This window comes from Falco peregrinus, chromosome 2 (assembly GCF_023634155.1).
Source record: "Falco peregrinus isolate bFalPer1 chromosome 2, bFalPer1.pri, whole genome shotgun sequence".
Taxonomy (NCBI): domain Eukaryota; kingdom Metazoa; phylum Chordata; class Aves; order Falconiformes; family Falconidae; genus Falco; species Falco peregrinus.
Genome location: NC_073722.1, coordinates 119,873,127 through 119,891,959, shown reverse-complemented (window position 1 = coordinate 119,891,959; position 18,833 = coordinate 119,873,127). Strand labels below are relative to the sequence as shown.

The 18,833-nt window shown below is 59.5% G+C and overlaps 1 protein-coding gene across 2 annotated transcripts; it reads right to left on the bottom strand.

The window, feature by feature from the left end:
- Nucleotides 1–252: 252 nt before the first annotated feature.
- Nucleotides 253–5,563, bottom strand: FADS6 (fatty acid desaturase 6). 2 transcript variants are annotated; one of them, XM_005243686.3, is made up of 7 exons: nt 5,433–5,563; nt 4,855–5,207; nt 3,923–4,089; nt 3,269–3,449; nt 2,198–2,385; nt 1,489–1,668; nt 253–501 (listed from the first exon to the last, which is right to left on the bottom strand). In XM_005243686.3, the coding sequence occupies exons 2-7, from the start codon at nt 5,201–5,203 to the stop codon at nt 352–354; spliced, it is 1,215 nt and encodes a 404-aa protein (XP_005243743.1). In that variant the 5' UTR covers nt 5,204–5,207; nt 5,433–5,563; the 3' UTR covers nt 253–351. The 2 variants fall into 2 exon arrangements, with proteins under 2 accessions (XP_005243743.1, XP_027651498.1); XM_027795697.2 differs by having other exon boundaries at nt 4,855–5,123; nt 5,433–5,546.
- Between the last annotated feature and the right edge of the window lie 13,270 nt (nt 5,564–18,833).

Here is an 18,833-nt window from a genome sequence, read left to right as displayed (position 1 = left end):
CCAGATGCCCCAGACACAGCGCCACATCCCACCGCATCCCCCATGGTCCGGCTGCAGCGAGACCCCAGCCAGCAGATGGGGGGGTTCCCCGCCCCAGGCATGAAAGCAGAGTGGATAAAACTAATCCCTGGCTGGGAATAACGGGGGCGGACCCCCCCTTTTTCTGTCCCCAGCACTGCACCTCCCAGCTCGCCTCCTGCAGTGGCTCCATGCATCACTATCTAGCCAAAAGCAAGACATCAGGGAGAGATGTTTCCTACACGATGGCTTTATGGAGGCATTTGTCTGTGTAGCCCCGATCCTGCTAACACCAACCCTGATGCAAGCCCCCCAAGTCCTGGGTCCCTGTCCTCACTGGATGCCCACCAGCTCCGTGATGGGGGGAGCGTGGACCATCAGCTCCTCATATCTCTGGAGGAAAAGTTGGAGCCTGGAGGCGTAGGTGTCCTCATTGTATGGCAGCTTCTTCTGCTTCAGGTACTGGGAGACGATGGGTTTGATCTGCAAAGACAAAGGCACAGTCACCTCTGTGTGGCACTAGTACAAGTGTCCCAGCCTGAGGCATCGCTGAGCTCCCTGCAAGGTGCCCAGAAAACCCATCCCCCATGCCCAAAGCAGGGCTGGAGCACCAACCATAAGATCTTTGCATGAAAATTAAGAGGAAGGTAGTTTCCAGTTGCAGCAACACAGGGATTCCACCCTGGCAAAATGCCTTTGCAGGGCTCTGGATTAGGTGAGATGCCCTAATGAGGCTTTTAATGAGGGCCAGCCACGCATGCTCATCACTTGCACCCATACTTATCCTCAATGTGGACACACAGCCAGCTCGATGGCAGGGCTGGGAGGCTGCCGCCAACTTAATTACTCCTTCCCTGCAACACGCCTCTGCAGGAGGCTGGTCCTACCAGCCCCGTGAGCTCGAGCAAAAGGCAAGACCTGAAACCCACTGGTGCTCCTGCTCCCTCTGTTCCTATTACTTATTTTTCCCTGTGACTTGAGACTGAAAATAAATGCACAGCACTAAATGAGGAGAGATACCAAAGGGCAGCAGATGGATCTGCCTTGGGACCCCCTCGAGCCGGGGCAGTGCTCAGAGTCCACGTTTGGAACACACGCCACACCTCAGAGCAACAAGTAAGGGCACGACCAAAATTATAGGAGGTTTGCCTGGACGTTGGCTGAACCAAAAGCCAGACTGTGCAGCACTGGAGATACTTTCCCAAGGGAAGAGTTGGGAGGATCCTGGGAGGCTGCTGCAGGCTGGAACTGGGACCAGGGGTAGGAGCAGGGAGTGGAAACCCAGGAGAAACTGGAGTGGGGATAGAGGGAGGTGGGTTAGGGGCTGTTGTGAAGCAGCGAGAGATCTCTAGCATGGTGGGGACAGCACAGGGAGGTCTGGTGGCAGGGAGAGGAGGTGGTGGGGAGATGGCTGGTCTCGTCCCCATGTCATCTCACATCATGTTAACCCACCCCAGGGGGCCATCTCACCTTCAGGCACATGTTGTCGGAGAGGCTGGGGAAGAGGTGATGCTCCACATGGCAGCTGATGAGCGAGTGGCCGAAGGACCAGTCCAGCAGGATGTTGCGGGGCAGGTTGAGGACTCCCAGACTCATGAGGTGGATCCGCTTGGGTTTCCGATCGGCCGCAAACATGGGGAGGCCGATGTGCTGCGAGAGAGGTAGGATGGGGACCCTGTGACACCCACCATCTCTCCCCTTCCCAGCAGGGGCTCTGGCCATGCCAGGACACAAAGGTGCTGGCCAGGCTGAGCCACATTTTGGGGTTTGGCTGCCAACCCCAGAGCTGGGTTTGCCCATGGAGCCACCAAGGAGCACCCAGGCTCTGTCCCTGCAGTGCACCCACACTTTGAGCCACCAGCCTCCCTTCATCCCAGGACCTGTAATACCACCTGCAAACACACCACCCCGCCCCCTGAATCCTGCAAGCCACCGCAGAGGACATCACCCCGTGCACCCACCTGCCCTGATGTTCTCTCAGGGCCACCACTTCCCACCCCAGCACCACCAGCCTGATCCTCCCCATGACGACATCATCATGAGGGAGGCAATGCTGAGCCTGCTTGCCTTAAGCTGACACAAGCTCCAGCCAGCAGTGTCAGGGCTCTGTCACCAGCGCCGGGTGGTGGCTGGCCTGTCTCCAGCACCATTGGGACATCTTGGAACCTCAGGGCTCTACCTGGAATATGTTGACGTGGATGTAGGGATGGGCCAGGAGTGAGCGGGTGAGCAGCATGCAGAGCAGTGCGGACCATGATGACTGGAAGCCTGAGACGTGGAGCAGCAGCCAGTAATGGCAGTAAAGACCTAGAAACATGCAGCAGAGGGTCCGGAGAGCTGCTTTCCACTTCACGTTCCTCAACAAATCTGCACAAGGAAGAAGAGGCAGCACATGGGAGAGGTGCTGACGCTTCCCTGCCATCACTGCTGCTCCAGCGGGCATGCTGCCCAGCATGCCAACGACACTGCAGCCCAGCCTAGCCCATTCCTTATCTCTCCTTCCCCATCCTCCAGGCTGACCCCAATCTCCCAGCCCTGCCGACCTGCTGGGTTCTGGGCCTGCAGCCCAGAGCCCGCCAGGGCAGTGCCCTGTGGGCTGCAGGCCTGGCAGTGGGTCCAGCTGTGCATCATCACACAGGGATTTGGATGCGTCTTCGTTTCTTACAGTTTGCCAAGCAATTGTCTGCACTTTTGGCATTGTCCAGAGCTGTGTTGTTCAGCCCAGAGGGCTGGGCTACCTCAGCCTCTTAGTATTTTCTGGGCTTTTCTCCCTGATTGTTTTCTGGCACCAGTATTTCCTCCGAGTCACTGCTTTGCCTGCCTGACCTCATTGTATCCTGCCCTCCACAACCCCATTCCATGTGCAGTCATCAGAGGCACCCTGTGTGATGCTCTGACCAGCCACGGACCTACGTGTGATGCTGAACCCTGCCTTGGCCAAGGGTCTGAAATAACGGAGAGCAAATCTGGGGCACTTCAGGCTCAGGATGGCTTTTGCCAGAGCTTTCAACATCCAGCACAGGAAAATATGAAGTGTTTTCTGAGCACCAGCAGAAAGGAGAGATACAGGAGATGCCCTCCCCAGAGCAAGTGCAGCATCGCCTGCCTTCACTGCAGACCTGTGTCCTACAGGCTGGCATAGTTAATATGATGCCTCCAAACCGAGCAGGACCTTTTGGTGGGCTGAGACCTGGACAGAAAGGAGCTCAGCATACCCAGCACCCCGTCCCAAGGTGGCTGGGACACGTACCAAGTGCAACCAGAGGGGTTAGGATGGGCACTGTGAGAGGTGCGATGAACATGTAGACATAGCGGTTCAGGAAAGGAAGCTTCCAGGTGCTGGAGTCCCCCAGGCCGATGACATTGGTGTAGCCGTGGTGGATCTTCACATGGTTGTAGGTGGCCTGCTCGACTGTGAAAGCTGAGCAGAGCTAGGAGGAAAGAGAAAGGAGAGGTGATGCTTACAGCCACAGCGCCAGGGTCAGGCACTGCCTGGCTTGGGCTCATGGGAGAGGCACCCAGGGGAGATGCTCCACACCCAGTAAGAGGCACCCAGGGGAGATGCTCTGCACTCCATAGGCTCTAAACCAGTCTGAGAATGGACTTCTTCAGAGTTAAGCACTGGAAACCATTCCCACCGTTCCCCACAATGTATTGCCCTGTGCTCTGCAGCCCCACAGCCAAGGGGACCAGCACAAGCCTAGCGCAAGACCCACAGGCAGGGATGTTCCTGGTGCTCCTGGTCAAGTGTTGCTTTTCATTTAATTCTCCCACACATGAATCAGGAAGGGTTTGGATCCATCTTGTTCTCCAGTGGCTGTTCCTGAAGGGCTCAGGGGGTGCTGGCAAGGCACTGATGGGACTTTTGGGGGGGCTGCCACCCAAACCCCATAGCCCTGCTAACCTCAATGAAGAAGATGGCCCACACTTTGCTCCAGGACTTGGACTCGGTCAAGGCATTGTGGCTGGCCAGATGGCTGCCCTTCACCGTCAGGGTGTGATGCACCACGCCGAGGGTGAGGACACCCGCCAGGAAAGGGATGGCCTGGGATGACCGTAGGCACAGGAGCCCTGTGGAGAAACCAGCCAGGCAGGAGCTCGGCCACGCACATGTACTGCAGCCCTCCTTGCATCTGAGCTGGGCTGGAGGTGTTGCTACACCCAAACCTGCCAGCCATTGCCCTAAACCTGTTTTTCAGATGTAGTTACAGGTATTTAAACTACCTGAGCCAGAAAGCTTCCCCCCACCGCCCTGCACAGCTGGACGAGCCAGGCTCGCCATCCTGCTGAAGGTTTGCCCATTTCCAGCCACGACGGCACCGGGTGCTGCTGGTGCCAGGTCGCATCCTGCAGCTCTGGCTGGGATCCCACTGCTGACAAATATGACTCTGCCAGGATTTCAGCATCCCCAGGAGTTCAAAAGCAGGAGAAGGCACCAGCTGCATTTTTCTAACCATGCTGCTGGAGTCCCGCACTCGACCGTGTCCCCCTGCACTCACTGTGGCTGGGGCCACTGCCACCAAAACTGCCAGGGTTTCTCTGCCCCATGGCAGGGCATGCCACTCACTGTCCCGCCCTGTGCCCATCTGCTGGGCACTGTCCCCCACTCCAGGCTGTACCCTGGGTGCCACTGTCACCTGCTGTGGCTTCCCAGCAGGGTCAGAGTGCCCCGTGGCACGGGGTGAAGGGGTAATTGCAGCTCTGTCTTAGGCTTAATAGGCTGCTAATAGGCTTCCAGCACAAAGTTGTACCAGCAGTGCAAAAGCTGTGAGGAGGCAGCGGGACACCCCCCCAGCACCCCTCTGGCCGCGGTTTAGGGGGGTTGAGCCAGGTTACCTGCTGGGAGCAGGAGGAAGCTGCAGGCGAGGATGCTGACGTCCACCCCGTGCCGTTCCCACCAGCTGCTGCTCTTCACCACCTTCCGCACCAGCTCCGAGAGCTCAGCCATCAGGGCTTCCTCGTGTCGCTCTGCTTGTGGCGGGGCCCCCTTGGGCGTCACATCCCTGTCACCCAGCGCTGGCTCCAGCTCCCAGCACTCTGCCGTCACCTCCATCCTGCTGCCATTGGGCGCTGGCATGCCCTGGAGCGAGGGGTCCCCCGTTGCCCTGAGGCAGGGGGTACTGCTGACCTCACCGCTGGCCTGCTGTCCCCTCTGCCTCACTGGGTCCCCTTCCTCCAGCGGCATCTCCCTGCCGAGCAGAGGCCACCCAGGGTGGCACCCGCAGATGAGCACCCGCAGCACCCCGACCCACCGCAGACAGGCTTCCCGGCTCCCGCTGCCTCCGAAGGACGTGGGAAGGACAGGGATCCAAAAAAGCAAACAATCCGAGGAAGACGCAGCCAGCAGAGATGGCCAGAGAACCACCCAGCCTCCCACCCCAGGGACACCCCGGCCACCCCAGCCCCCTACTCACGCCAGCCCCGGCACGGTGGCTCTCCCAGCGTTGGCTGTCCAGGGCGGCCAGCCGGAGCGGCACCGCACAGGGTGCTGTGCAGCAACGATTTGGGGAAGGGAGGAGCAGGGGAGGACGGGGAGGAGGGAGAATGCAGATTAGCGATGGCAATAATCTGCCTTGGCGGCCCATTTCAGGGAGCAGCCGTTGTGGCGGGGCCGTGGGGAGGATGCTCGGCGGAGGGCACGGGGAGGCGAGAGCAGCGGAGGAGGGAAGGAGTGGAAAAAAGATGGAGAGAAGCAGTGGAAACGCTGGAGGCGAAGGAGCCAAGTGCCAGAAATAGCTGCGAGAAACCCAAGCGGAGCACTGAGGACAGGGATAGGGTTTCGCTTCTGCCGGAGAGCGGGAGCAAAGGTTGCCTGGCCCACAAGGGAAGGATTTTGGGGAGAAAGGCAGCCTTACCGGCAGCAGGGAGCCGGCTGCGGGAAGGAGGGGCAGCGCACGGCTGCGCGGCTGCCTGCCCAAACTGCTGCTGCTGCGGAGCCGCTCAGCACCCTCGTCTATGCTGGGGGGGATTGCTGAGCCCCGGGACACCTGCCAGGGACCAGGGCACCCCAAATCTGTGCCCAGCAGCTGTTGCACCCAGCCCTGACACCCACAGAGTCTCTCTTCCCCTCTGGGCTGTTTTTAGGAATTTCTTAAGAATTTCCTCCCTTTTCTATCTCTGCCTCGTAACTAATCACCCAGACACAGCACAGGCTCCCCAAAAGCTTTGGGGATGCCTGTGCACAGACCGGGACCTTCTGAGCCCCATTTCTTTATGGAGGAAGGCTAAAAACACGTTGATTCTTGGTGTGGCACTGGATGTCTTCTTGCTTTGTTATTTCTCCTAACCAAAAACTGAATCAGCCCAACTGATCCTCCAAAACCTTGATGAACACTGACATTAGCAAATCCATAGGTGGTTTGCTATACCCATCACCGGGTTACCCCAGCCCCAAACTGGCACAGGCTCAGCACGTCACTGCAGCAGCTCGCAGGAAGGAAAACCTTGCACCCAAGTTTTGCCAAGTCCTAGGGGATTGTCATCATACCCTGGGGGAAAAAAAACCCACAAACAAAAAACCAATTTAAAAAATCACATCTACCGCAAAAGGGACAGAGCTGAGGGTGCGTTAGAGACCTGCTGAGGTTTCATTTCTGCTGTAAGAGCTTGTATTACGAAAGATCATTTCCAGAGCCAGGGGTACTAACGAATTACAGCAGCGTTTGAAGCCCAGCAAGCTGCAGGGATGGCTGCAGCTGGCCAGGTCAGGGATTCATTCTGATACACAGCACAACTCTCATCACCCACTTGCTAGCGAGGGAAGTCTGTGGCCGGGAGAGCACCTATGGGTGCTGCTGGGCCAGGGGGAGGTGGGTGTCAGACCCAAGGGGTGCATCAGGTGGGGCTGCTGGGTCTGATGCCTTCGTTACCTTCATCACACCTAGGACATCACCATGAGGGACGGCAGGGTGATGAATCTCCGAGGGTGCTGGGGCTGCTGCTGTTCAGCAGGGCTAAAGGTGGGTGGTGGTGGAGCTGCCATTGCACAAGTGCAGGACAGGGCAGAACTGGTTATGTGGTGGCAGCTGAGGAGGAGGTGGGGATCAGCCCCACATCCAAGACCAACATGAGCCAGCAGGATCCCACCGCAGCTTGTAGGGAGCGTGCCGGTGTGCTTGGGCAGAGGCAGGCACATGGCATTGCTTGGTCCTGTGCTGCTGCTGGGACCAGGGACCACCTGGGAGAAGAGGAGAAATAGTGGGCTGAAAACCCTGCGGGGGAGGCTGAGTTTTGGTTTCTGGGGAAAACTGTCAAATCCCTAAGAGCCTCTTCCTTTGAACTGCAGCAAAGGTGGGAGTCACGATGCTCACAGCAGAGCAGCAGCCATAAAGAGAGTTTGCAAAGCCACAAGGCAGGCCAGCAGATTTGGGGTTGTAGCCCTAAAGCTGCTTCCTTGCTGAGTTCCATTTTCAAAAAGAAACTTTAACCTCAATTTACATCTGATTTTCCACCACACACAGGCAAAGCCATGCAGTCCCACTGACCCAGCTGAGATTTTAGGGATGAAAGGAGATGCTGACTTGCCCCTTGCGCTGTGGATGCAAACACCTCCAATTTAGCAGGAAAAATACGTTAAAGACTCAGAAATCCTGCGGCACGCAGCAGGGCAGCTGGAGGGGATCAGCATAATCCCTGGAGCAGCAAGCTCTCGCCAGTGGCTGCCGACCCTGCAGCCATCCCTCACCCCAGGCAGCATGGGGGTCCCGTGAGCGGACCCCACTGCCTCCACAGGCAGCTGCTCATCCCAAAGGAGCCCTAGGGATCGGGCCCCTGCTGCTGCCCTCGTCCAGCCTCCAGCCCCTCTACCCACAGGACAGAGCCCAGTCCCAGCTGGCACCTGGAAAGGCCAAATCTGGCCCCCAGGGTGGTCTTCCCATGTCACTGCCCCTAAACAAGGGGAAAACTGCCCATTTTAGCGTGGCACAAGGACACACATACCAGGCTGGCAGGACCCAGCAGCCACAACTGCTCCCTGCTGATCCCTCTGAGGTTCCCTCAACCTGTGGGGCAGAGCACACCGCAGCCCCCAGAGGGGCCTTTTCCAGCCCCAAATCCAGGAGCTGTTTGCAAAAGTTGCAGTATTTGCACCCCAGGGCTGTGGTGGGGGGCAGAGCCCCCATGGTAGCCCCTCTGTCCCTACAGACACCCACCCTGCGCACCCTCCTCCTCCTCCTGCCCTGGGGAGGAAGGAGCAGGCTGCAGGAGCTGGCAGTGGGGCACCATCAGCTCCCCTGGTGCTGCAGCCAGATACCCCAAAACCACCATCCCCTCTCCCCTGGCATCACCAGGGCTGCAGAGATTCACTTTTTTAATACCTGGATTTGGGTGGGGTTTCCAGCCCCCTCTTTCAGGCCAAGCACATTTGAGTAATTAACTTAATAACGATTAATTATCACCATCCTCTCCCCAGCAGGGAAAGCTTAAACACTGTCCTCTTTTCTTTTGGGGGTCTGGCAGAGCCACGGGGTCCTCAAGAAGGAAAAACGTGTGTGTTTAACAACTCACCCCAGTCCTCCTCTGAGCCCGACGGCCGAACCAGCAGCTCCATCTGCAGGCAAAGCCCTGTCTCCATCACCCCGAAAGCAGCTCCGTCCCCCCAGATTCAGGCCCTGGCACAAGGATGTTTGGCACATCCCAGGTTCCGTGGCCAAGCAGCTCCCATGGCTGCTGCCAGGCTGGGAGCTCGGCTCTGGTTCCCACTCACCCACCCGCAGTGGGGTTGCCCCACGGCCAGCCAGGCCATCCCAAACCCTCCATCCCTGTGGGGCTGTGGGATGAGGAAAGAGGGATGAGCTCGGGAGCCTTGGGGCAGGCACCAGAGGGAGTTGCAGCTCCGTGCAACGGCTGCTCTTGCTGTCATTTTGCCAAAAGAGCAGGATGCTCAGCACCGGGCTGGTGGGCTCCCAAAAGGCGAGACCCAGCCTGACCCCTGTGCTGGGGCAAGGAGCTCTCAGCAGGTGCCGGGGGTGGCACAGCCAACAAGCCCCAGCCCGTGGGGTGCAAAGTCCCCTCCCAGGGACCAAGACCTTGGGTGCAGCCCCAGCCTACCTCCAAGCTCCAGCGGTGCCTGGCTGGGACGGGGCTGGCAAGGGTGGTAGATGCCGGATCCGTCTGGGGCCATTCAGTAGCTCACATGCTCCCAGCCCTGCTGGGACGTGGCAGCGTCATGCTTTTTAGCCTTAAATAAGTACCCTCCTGAGATGTCCCGTTGTTTGCAGGGCACAAAGGGCCACTTCGGGCGATGGCAAACTTCCTGCTTGTGCTCGGCAGCTCCGGGAAAAAACTGGATCCCAGTGCTGGCTAATCTGGCCGATCTGTTTGCGCCAGGCGGCACGGCACAGACCAGACTGCGGTGAGACAGAGCAAGCAAAGCCATGCTGCCCTCTCCCAGGTCATGCATGGGCTGCCAGGGAGGCACCATGGACGGAGGCCAATGGTCTTATCCAGGCTCTGTGTTGGTCCAGCGCTGCCTTGCACCGCCCAGCACCTTGGGAGGGAAGCGGCTAAACAACAGAGCCCCGCAAAGGGTACTGCCCAGCCAGAAAGGGGGTGCAAACCCCACACCCCCAGTGTCATTCACACCATCCTTTGCATTGCTGCCATGTTTTTCTCATCCCTGTTTGACTCCCAGAGGGTGCTGGGGGGTCGCACGTGGGGAACGGCTCTGTTAGCCCTCAACGATGCTCACTTTGGGGTGAGAACAGTTGGGATTTACCTACCAGCAGCAGGCAGGTATGGAGGTATCAGTTTAGCTCCTTGGTGCTGCAAGCTTTAGGGGCCACAAGGCATGGCAGGACTTGAGCCCTCCCAGCTCTGCGGATGGGACGATGGTTCTCCAGGTCCTGGCCAGGGCAGCGTGCTGCTGTGCCACAGGGATGGACCACCATGAGCATCCCCCACCTGCAGAGCAGGGATGGACCCACAGGACTGCCCGTGCAGAGTGGGGGGCTCTTCCTTGTGTGGGGTTGGACACATGGCGGATACCAGCTACACCACGGAGGGGAATGCAGCCACCTTCCTTCTCCCCTTTTCAGCAGCCATCTGCAAACACGAGAACCCTAAGGCTCAGGACAAGCCCCAGGTGTCAGTCCCTGCCTTCCCAAGGCTGCAGGGCCAGGTGAGACCCGCAGCAGCAGCTGGTGCAGGAGGTTTACTCAAAGCATATGAAAACCAAACCCGGTGTAAATCCCAGCCCCGAGCCCTCAGACTCAGACTCTGCCCAGGGCTCAGAGTCACAGCACCAAAACCCATCCTTGCCCATGAGCACCCCAAATGCCTCCAGTGACTTGCTGCACATCCACCACCGCCTCTTTCAGCCACCACCGCTGGAATATCCCGATACCGTACCCAGACCATGTTTTCAGTTTTATATATCAGCAGTGAATAAAGCAGTTGTCATCCACCCCCTGCTGCAGCCTGGCTTAATTTCCAAAGCCTGGCTGGAGGTGTCAACTAATCACAGACTTCCTCCACTTAGCAGCTCAGGGCGAAGGTAATCACTGGTTTGGGTGCCTCTGCTCTTGCCCGGACCGAAACTGCTTGCCCCCACCCCTCGGTCCCTGGCGTCACTGCCTGGCCTGGTGTTACCCAACACGGGCGCGCGGTGGAGATGCCACGAGCTCTGTCCCACTCTGCTTCCAAAATGCCGAGCCTGCTGCTGGTGGTGCCACCAAGGGATGGCCAAGCCCTCTTGCTCACCAGCCTGGCAGCCCTTCTGCGACCCCGGAGGACTGGGGGGTCCTATCCTGGCAACGATGGGTCCCAAGGAGGGAACCAGCCATTGCTCCAGCGCCAGTCATCAGCCAGCGATTGGAAAAACACTCCTGGGAGCAACATTGCACCTCCAGTCATCAAAAATGAAATACATTTTCCCTTGCAATCACAGAAATGCCCAGCCCAGCCCCCAGCTCCCAGGTGTCCTCTTGGTCCCCAAGCCAAAGCCACCAGGGCCATCCATGCACGTGTCCCCGTGGGCAGGCACCCAACCCGGCAGCTCCCTGGCAGCCGCCCACACGAAACTTTTACCACTCGGTGCAGGTAGGGTAACTCCAGGCTCCATCCTCTGCCCTCTCTAGGAAAGAGGGATGTTCCCAGCCTCCTCGGCACGTGGAGGGAGGATGAGGACCCTGGCGAGGTTGTGCCGGGGGGAATGGCACTGCCCGGCACTTGCTGCCTCGGGCTGATCTGCAGCCGAGCGAGGGCTGTTTGCCGGGGTGACTCCGTGCCACTACCCACAGCTGCTTTTCAGGGCCAGGTCTCCCTGCCAGCTTCGTGGGCCAGAACTCTCTTGCTTTCTTCCCCAGGAGTACTTGGACACGCTCTGGCAGGCCTGTTGCACCTGCCCAGTTTAAGAAACCACAGCTAAGGTGGGTGCAGACCAGTGCCTGTCTCTTGACTCCATCGCTGCTCTCTGTGGGATCAGGAGATGTTGAATTCATGGAAACCAGGAATTCCTGCAAGACAAAAAGCTCCCCACTCATTAAGAAGCCCATGCACGGATTTAATTAGCAAGAGGAGAGATTGCACGATGCTACTCCTGCACCTGGGATGGGCACTACCCTCTGCCGGGCACGGGACTGTGCTCTGCCTCAGCATCGGCTCTGCCCTGGCATGGGTGGTTGGTGCCATCCTGGGTGCCAACAGCAGCTGGGTGCCGTGGTCCTGGGCTGCTCCAGCCAGAGGGGAAGCGAGGGCAGCTGGGGTGTGATGTAACCTGGCGTGCCTGGGAGGCAGTGCCTGGAAGGGAGTGAGCCGCCCAGCTGGGGTGGGAAGCCAATGCGCTGTGTCACTCCTTCGGGCTGGAAATTTGGTCGGGAGCCAAATGGCTGCCCAAATCCAGCTGGACTCCAAGAATGTGCCCCCATCTCCCCAGGTCTCGCACAGCTGTAACCTACTTCCCCGCTTTTGGCTGCTGAGGGGAGGTGATGGTTGAGCTGAGGGGCCTGGGAGAGGGTCCGTTGTCCCAGCTCCGTCAAAAATGGCTCCATCTCCCTGCCAGGCTTGGGGACTTGTCCAGCCAATACCCCGTGTGCCCACCTTTGCCCTTTAGACATGGGGCACCCCCCCGGGGCAAGGGGGACTGACCTTCTGGGGCTGAGCTGTCCCAAGCCCACCCTCCCTGGGCAAAAGCCCATCCTTCCCCAGGGAAGAGCCCATCCTTCCCAGTAGGCACAGGCAGCCCACCGGAGCCCTGCCGAGCTTGCCTCCTGCAGGTGCCACCACACTGAGGGCAGTTTTTGTTTCTCCTTCAAGACGAGCTCCCAGATGCACCCTGCCAGCCAGAGGGATAACTCACACACCGCCTGGCAGCTATTTCATCAGCACGGCCGGACCCATAAAACCAGTTAGCTTGGAAAAACAGGGACTCTTCTAATGATACCTTTGGAGCAGTGGTGCTCCGGATCCCAGTCCACCAAGGGAATATCTGGAGGAGCCTGGAGGACGTTGCGGGTCGGCTCTGGCTGGCAGGCGGCTGCAGCCCCAGCCCTGCCAGCAGCACTAGCCAAAGGAGCCGTCCTCCAACCCCAGTGCCCAAAACCCAGCATTTTGCAGCCTCCTAGGAAATCGCAAACACCAGGAAAGCTGCTAATCCCGCAACCATTTTTGCCACAGAAGAAAAGTCTCCCCAACCCCGTTCCTCCAGCTTTCCCCCTGCCACCATGAGCCGTTGCAGGCAAATCCAAGGTGCTGCTCCTTAATCCCAACCTGGGGAAGCTGGAGCCACCCTGACCCAAGCAGCTTCACTGGTGCATTTTATTACCGACTTCAGCGAGGCCCTGCTGGGATCGGGGTCAGCGGCAGCCGGAGCTCATGGCAGGAGGGCAAAGTGGGGCAAAGCAAAAGAGGGAGGAGGCCCATGGAAAAAAAAAAAAAGGGCTTAGAATAGAAACCAGGTTAGGGCTAAACTGTGGGTGGTAGGAGCTGTCACAGCATGTAAAGCTGGCTGCCACTGCCAGCCCAGGGAACCTGGGGGGCCCTGAGCCATCCTCAGCATCCCTCACCAGGTCTGCAGGGGTGCCCGTCTGCCAGCCCTGGGAGTCGAAGGCTGGAGGGCACAGGGGTAGAGGGGTGGTGGGTATGAGCCTGAGTGCAAAATGAACGAGAGCTCAGCCCTAAAACCACCCTAAACCAGCCCCTTCATCCTGCAAGGGCTCTTCTGGTCCATTGGATAACCTTGGTTCAGGACTGCCCTTCCGGAGGGTCCTTGCTGGGGCAGCTTGACAGAAACTCAGATAGCACTTCTGCAGAAAAAGTAGGTTGTTTTTTTTCTCCTTTCTTCCTGAATGGGAAAGGAACAATCAACAATGAGCCAAGCTTAGCACAAGGCGAGATAAGACCCACCTCCCACAGCACTCGAGGCAGCAAGGCAAGTGTCACCGGGCACTTGGCACAGTCCGGAGGGTTCCCCCAAAGTACACAGAGGGTTCACAAGAAGCCACCAGCACCACCCTGGCACCTGCCAGCCCAGGGAGCCCACGGGCAGCTGGATCTGCTGGCAAATACAGGAGCTGTTGCGTGACCCTGTCCCCGGCTGGGCCGTGGCCAGCTGGAGCCAGACAGGGAGCTGATAGCGGGATTTACTGAGCGAGGCGGGAGGTGGTTCTGGGAATAGCCCCACTGCCTGGCACGAGCCCACTTCCAGACCAGGATGTTGCCTTCCAGTATGTGGCATAGGTGATGCCCTTGGAAAACCAGGCAATTTGTTGAGGGAGAGGTGACTTAGACTCATGTTTCGTTGGAAAAAGGCGTGAAAACGGCCTCCTTGAAGCTGATGAAAGCTCCCCATGGAGCACTAGGTTCAGCCTGCACGTGGACTGATGGCTTTCCCTAGCCCATGGACCACTTGCCATCCAGGATTTCACCCCATCTGCTCCAGACTGGGAAAAAAACCTGGTCAGCCATGGCAAAAAATATGCCCATGACCTCTGTTTCCTCCAAACAGCAGGTCTCCCTTTCCTATAGTAAAAAGTCCTGTGGTCAACAAAATCACCTTTCCAGAAAAGTCCATAATGATATCACAAGTGGGTTCCTGTGCCCATCCCATGCCCCACCGAAGCACCAGGCTCGTTGCCCTCAGTCCCTTGGGAAGGCTCTGCTAGTAGCAGGGCTGGTGGGGAGCCGGGGTGGCGACAATGTCTAGGGCGAGGTGGCAAGTGCTGCCAGCTCTCCCTCCTTCTTTATATACAAACTCATTTTGGAGAACAAACAGCATAAACAGTTGGGGTTTTTTTTTGGCCTTCAGTTCCAACATGGCCTTATCGTGCTGTCAAGGCTGGGGCAATTCTTGGCATCATCCGTTCCTGGGGTGGTGAGAAAGGAGCTTATGGTTGCCTTTGGAGAGGAAGGCAGGCAGCCTGTGCCACCTCCTCCAGCCCCTGGTGTCCATGGGATGCCTGGGGAGGGCTGGGGACCTGCTCGACCCCTACCCAGCATGGAAAGCCACCCAGGAGGCACCCACAGCACCCAGCCCCTTCACCTCCAGCAGGGTCGAGCCAGCCCCAGCTCGGGGACACTGTCCCTGGCCACAGGGCTGGTGCTCCCTGGGGAAAGGCGGTTTGAGCACGTGGCATTCCTGCCCAGTGGAGCTGAGCGCAGCCCCGGGCCGGGTGACTAACGCCTTCGGCCAGCTGTCTGGAATACCGGGGGCTGATGCTGATCTATCACCTGGTGCCGGCAGGCAAGGAGGTGTGCTGCTCCGCTGGCACCCAGGGCCCCTCTCGGCTCCTCCAAAGTGCCTCCTGGGGAGGGTCAGAGAGCCTCTCCCTGCTCCTGTGAATGGGGCTGACCCAGCTCAGCACCGTGTCCCAGCGCCATCCAGGCTCCCTTTCTTTTCTGTGCCCTCTCCCACCCACTCACTCCAGGCAAGGGGTCTCCCTGCCCTCCTCCTGCCATGGCCATAGGACGCTGCTGTCCTCCACCCCAGCCACCCCCAGGCAGAGCTCTTGGGCACATGGACACCACCAGACCATCTTCACCCCTCTCCAGGTTGGCTTTTGTCCCTCTATGGGCTGCCCGGCCCCACCGTGCTCCTCTAGGAACCCTGTGCATACTCCGTGGGTATTGCTCTGGGGTGCCACTGCCACCCAGAGCTTTCATGAGGGATGCCCCGCACAGGGCAGGGGGACGGGCTGTCCCCATTCCTGCAGGCGTTATCCCGCAGCCAGAGCAGGGCTCCTGTCACAGACATGCCGATGTTGCTGCCAGCACCCTGCCCGCACGGGCTTGTGTAACCTCTTACGTCAGGCAGCGCTGGGCCACGGCAGAGCCAGCTCCTGCTTCTGTCCCTGCCTGTGCTGGCCCAGCACCACCGCTGGTTCTGGGGACCAAAGCTCCGGTATCCCTCTCCCTGGAGATCCCCACACCTGCTGGGTGCCCCATGGGCCCCACTGCCCAGCAGCCTTCCCATGGGGATGCTGGCAGGCACTGTCACCTGGTCCCCACAGTGACCCAAGGATGCTTGTCCCCCACCTCAGGACCCTTTGGGGCACAGTCCTGCTTTACATGGAGCAGCCTTTGCCATTGTCTTCAAAAGCAACAACAAAACAAAAAAAAACCAAACCAAAAAAAGGGGGGTGGGAGGGTGTTTTTATGCTTCTCCCAGGAGAAAGGGGGCAGGATGGGGGCAGGATGCGGCCAGGGCTGTTCCCTGACCAACAGCAGAGACAAGTCCAGCAGAGCCCAATGGGTGCCCAGAAAGCCTCCACCTCCCCAGCCATCCCTGCCCTGCTTTCCAAACCCGACCAGCTGGGTTTCGGGGTGCTGGAGCTGTGCCAAAGCACCAGGCCAGTGGGGTGAAGGCATTCCTTGGCACCGGAGTGGGCAGAACACTACGCCAAGAACAGCACATGCTGCTCACTGCCCCCTTCCCAGCTCCCAAAACACGAGCAAGACCCCTGGGGAGATGTTGTCTGGGAGTGCAACCAGTGGCCAGCTCATGGCTGCGTGCCAGTACCCTCGAGGGCTGTGCAGTGCCTGCAAAACCCACAGCGAGGGTCCGTATGCCCCTGGGCATGGGTGGCCAAGCCCATCCGCTGCTGTCGAGCAGCCAGTGTTGCCCCTTGGGCATCGCTTTTGGGTTGCCAAGTGCTGCGGGGTTTGCTTTGGTGCTCGGTGCTCTTATGTAAGGAAGTGGGAGAGAGGTGGGGGTGAGCCCTGCTTTATAGGTCAGAAAATGGAGGTGCAGGGCAGTTAGGGGATTGGGCTAGGTCAGCCCATGAGTCAGTGGCAAAGGAGGGACCGGCGCGGCGGAGGCTTTATTAGCGGGTGAGGGGTGGAGCAAGGCTCCACAGGCAGGCGAGGAGCCACGGCATCGACGGAGCAGGGTCACGCTCTCCCACCTGGCACGTCCCCCACCAGCACCCCAACCTGCCGGCGATGCGCCCCCAGCCCCGCTCCTCCTCCTCCTCGCCGTGCCCCTGAGGGGCGGCTGAGCCGCTCGCCCCCCGCCGCAGCCCCGCACTCACCCACGGCGCAGCCAGGAAGGCGGTGATGGAGCAAGGTCAGTGAAACAGGTTTCTCCTCCTCAGTCCCTCGAGCAGGCGTCCTTCCCCGTGCGGGCTGGGGAGCTGCAGACTTGTTGACAGCGGCTCTCGTTAGCTCGGTTATTGAGTGGGGCCAAGGGCTGGGCTCTCAGCTCTGCAGGTAGCGGCTCAGATGGGGCTACAGCTGCCCCATGCATCTCCCTGCACCTCCCCGGGTGGGTGGCTGTGCTGCTCAGCCTCCCCTGGCCCTGTGGGACCCCGCGGGAGCCCCCCGCTCCGGGAGGTGCACTCCGAAACACCAGCAGGGCCAGGATGGTTGTAATAACGGGTATCTGCATGGGAGCTCTGCTGTGCCGGGGACCCCGACGGGTTTGGGACCCCGGTGCCGTAACCCCCAGCTGCCAGCACACCAGCCGAGCGGCCGGTGCCTGGCTCAGGGGTTGTTTGTGGCTGTGGAGAAGGGTCAGACTAGGGGATTTATCACAACGGAGGTAAAAGGCAGTGCCCAGGCCAGCTGCCAGGAGCCTTCCTCTGCCCCCATCAAGCCTTTCGCCGTCTTGCTGGAGTTCCTGCATGCTCCTCTTGCTTCCCACCAGCACTGCCCACGGCCGATGGCACGGCATGCCAGGGACAGGGAAACGCAGAGGTCAGCCATCCTGTCCATGGGCGCGTTTCCAAAACTCAGCTGGAGAGCCCGGGGCAGCGTCCTGGCAGGGTGAGCGTGGGCGAGGGTCCCCGCTGCCAGCACCAGGTTTTGCTGTGACATGACCGCGCCAGTCAGGCTCTGCTGCCGCTTCCCAGTGGTGAGATAATGGGTGGGGAACAAAGGGATCTTGTGGCAGCCAGATCTGTTCCTGGCGCCTCCTGCGAGGGCAGAGCTCGTCCTTGGGCGAGAGCAGCGTCGTGTTGAGCCCAAGGCGCTGCTGGCAATGCCTTGCTGCAACCTCCACCTGGGCACCGGCAGGCTGCAGCCTGGCCAGAGCCGGGGAGGGGATGCCAGGGAAATCCATCCCACCACAGCTTAAACGCTTGTGTAGGACGTGCTGGCTGGGTTTAGGTGGTTTCTGGGCTGGATTCCCTCCTTGCAGCCCTGCACTGGCTGCTCCAGCCTAGCACAGTACTGTATGGGGTTGGGTGGTCCAGCCTTTGCCCGGGTGTCTCTTCTGGTGACGGCTGCTCCTGGTCCCACCAGGACCTTCTGGGCTGGGCGGCTCTGCCGGCTTGGAGAGCGCTGGTGAGTTGGAGCTTGGTGTCCTGCATCAGGAAAATACGGTTGTCAAAGCGCATCCTAAAAGCTTAAAACTTAGACACAGACCAGGGAGCAGGAGCGGTCGGAAGGTTGGCCCTGTCCTTCCAAAAAAGTGAGAGATGACGAGGAAAGCTGGGATCGCTACCCTCAGAGCCACCCTGGGGCCCAGGCTGGCATCACAGGGCTCTGCCAGGAGCATGGGCTCCTGGTGCCCCAGGGCAGGCGGTGCATCTGGCTCCACACCAGCTGAGGGTCCCACTGTCCCCCCACTGTCTTTGCCACCCAGATTTCTCCCAGCAAAGCGCCCAGGGCTGGACGTACAGGCTGTCAGGTGAACCGATCATGCAGTGCTGGTGCTTGCTCCATCCGACCACAGGGTCTCAGCCAGCAGCACTATGGAGGAGCTGGTGCTGGCATTGTCCCAGATACTTTGGGTTTCCCATTGCAGTCACCTCCGGGACCCACGTCCCCCACCACTGAGCTGGTCCCTCTCTCACACGGGAGATGCTGTGTCACTGGGGGCTGTTCAGAGCTGCTCAGTGCCCTCACCCCAGCATGTGAGGGGGCACGGAGCCAGCTCTGTCGCTGGGGTTGGAGTTGAGTCCTCCCAGAACACAGTTCCCCATCCTCACCGCTGGTTTCAGGGCCATGCCAGTGGGAGCCAGGAGCCTGGCTGTCATGGGGGACCAAGGATTTCAGCAGCTGAGGACAGAGATCAGGCGGTGCCTGTGCTTGGAGCACACTTATCCCCAGCAGTGCCGTCAGTGCTCAGCGGGATGAATCCAGACTAATGCCACACTTCACCCCAAGCAAAGGTCCCCCCAGCCTGAGGTCCCCAGCTGTGAGCCCTTAAATCCCTCCCCCTCTCTGTGCTGGTGGGGCAGGAGCCTGGGAGAAGACATCTGGCTCTTCCCACTCCAGGTGACCCCGTAGCTGCCCCATTAGCCTCCAGCTCACCCGTCTGAAGCACCGAGGGGCCCTGGGGGGGTCTCGTGGTGGGGGCATTTCCTTGCATGCTTCTGCAGAAAAAGCTCCATACCCCTGCTGAAGCTGAAAAAAGTTATTGCAGCCACAAGTACCCAGTT

Coding starts and splice junctions, on each gene's coding strand:
- FADS6 (XM_005243686.3), bottom strand. CDS start 5,203: ATGCCGCTGGAGGAAGGGGACCCAGTGAGGCAGAGGGGACAGCAGGCC. Junction 4,090..4,854: donor CTTCCTCCTGCTCCCAGCAG/GTAACCTGGCTC, acceptor GTTTCTCCACAG/GGCTCCTGTGCCTACGGTCA. Junction 1,669..2,197: donor TCCACGTCAACATATTCCAG/GTAGAGCCCTGA, acceptor CCTCTCTCGCAG/CACATCGGCCTCCCCATGTT.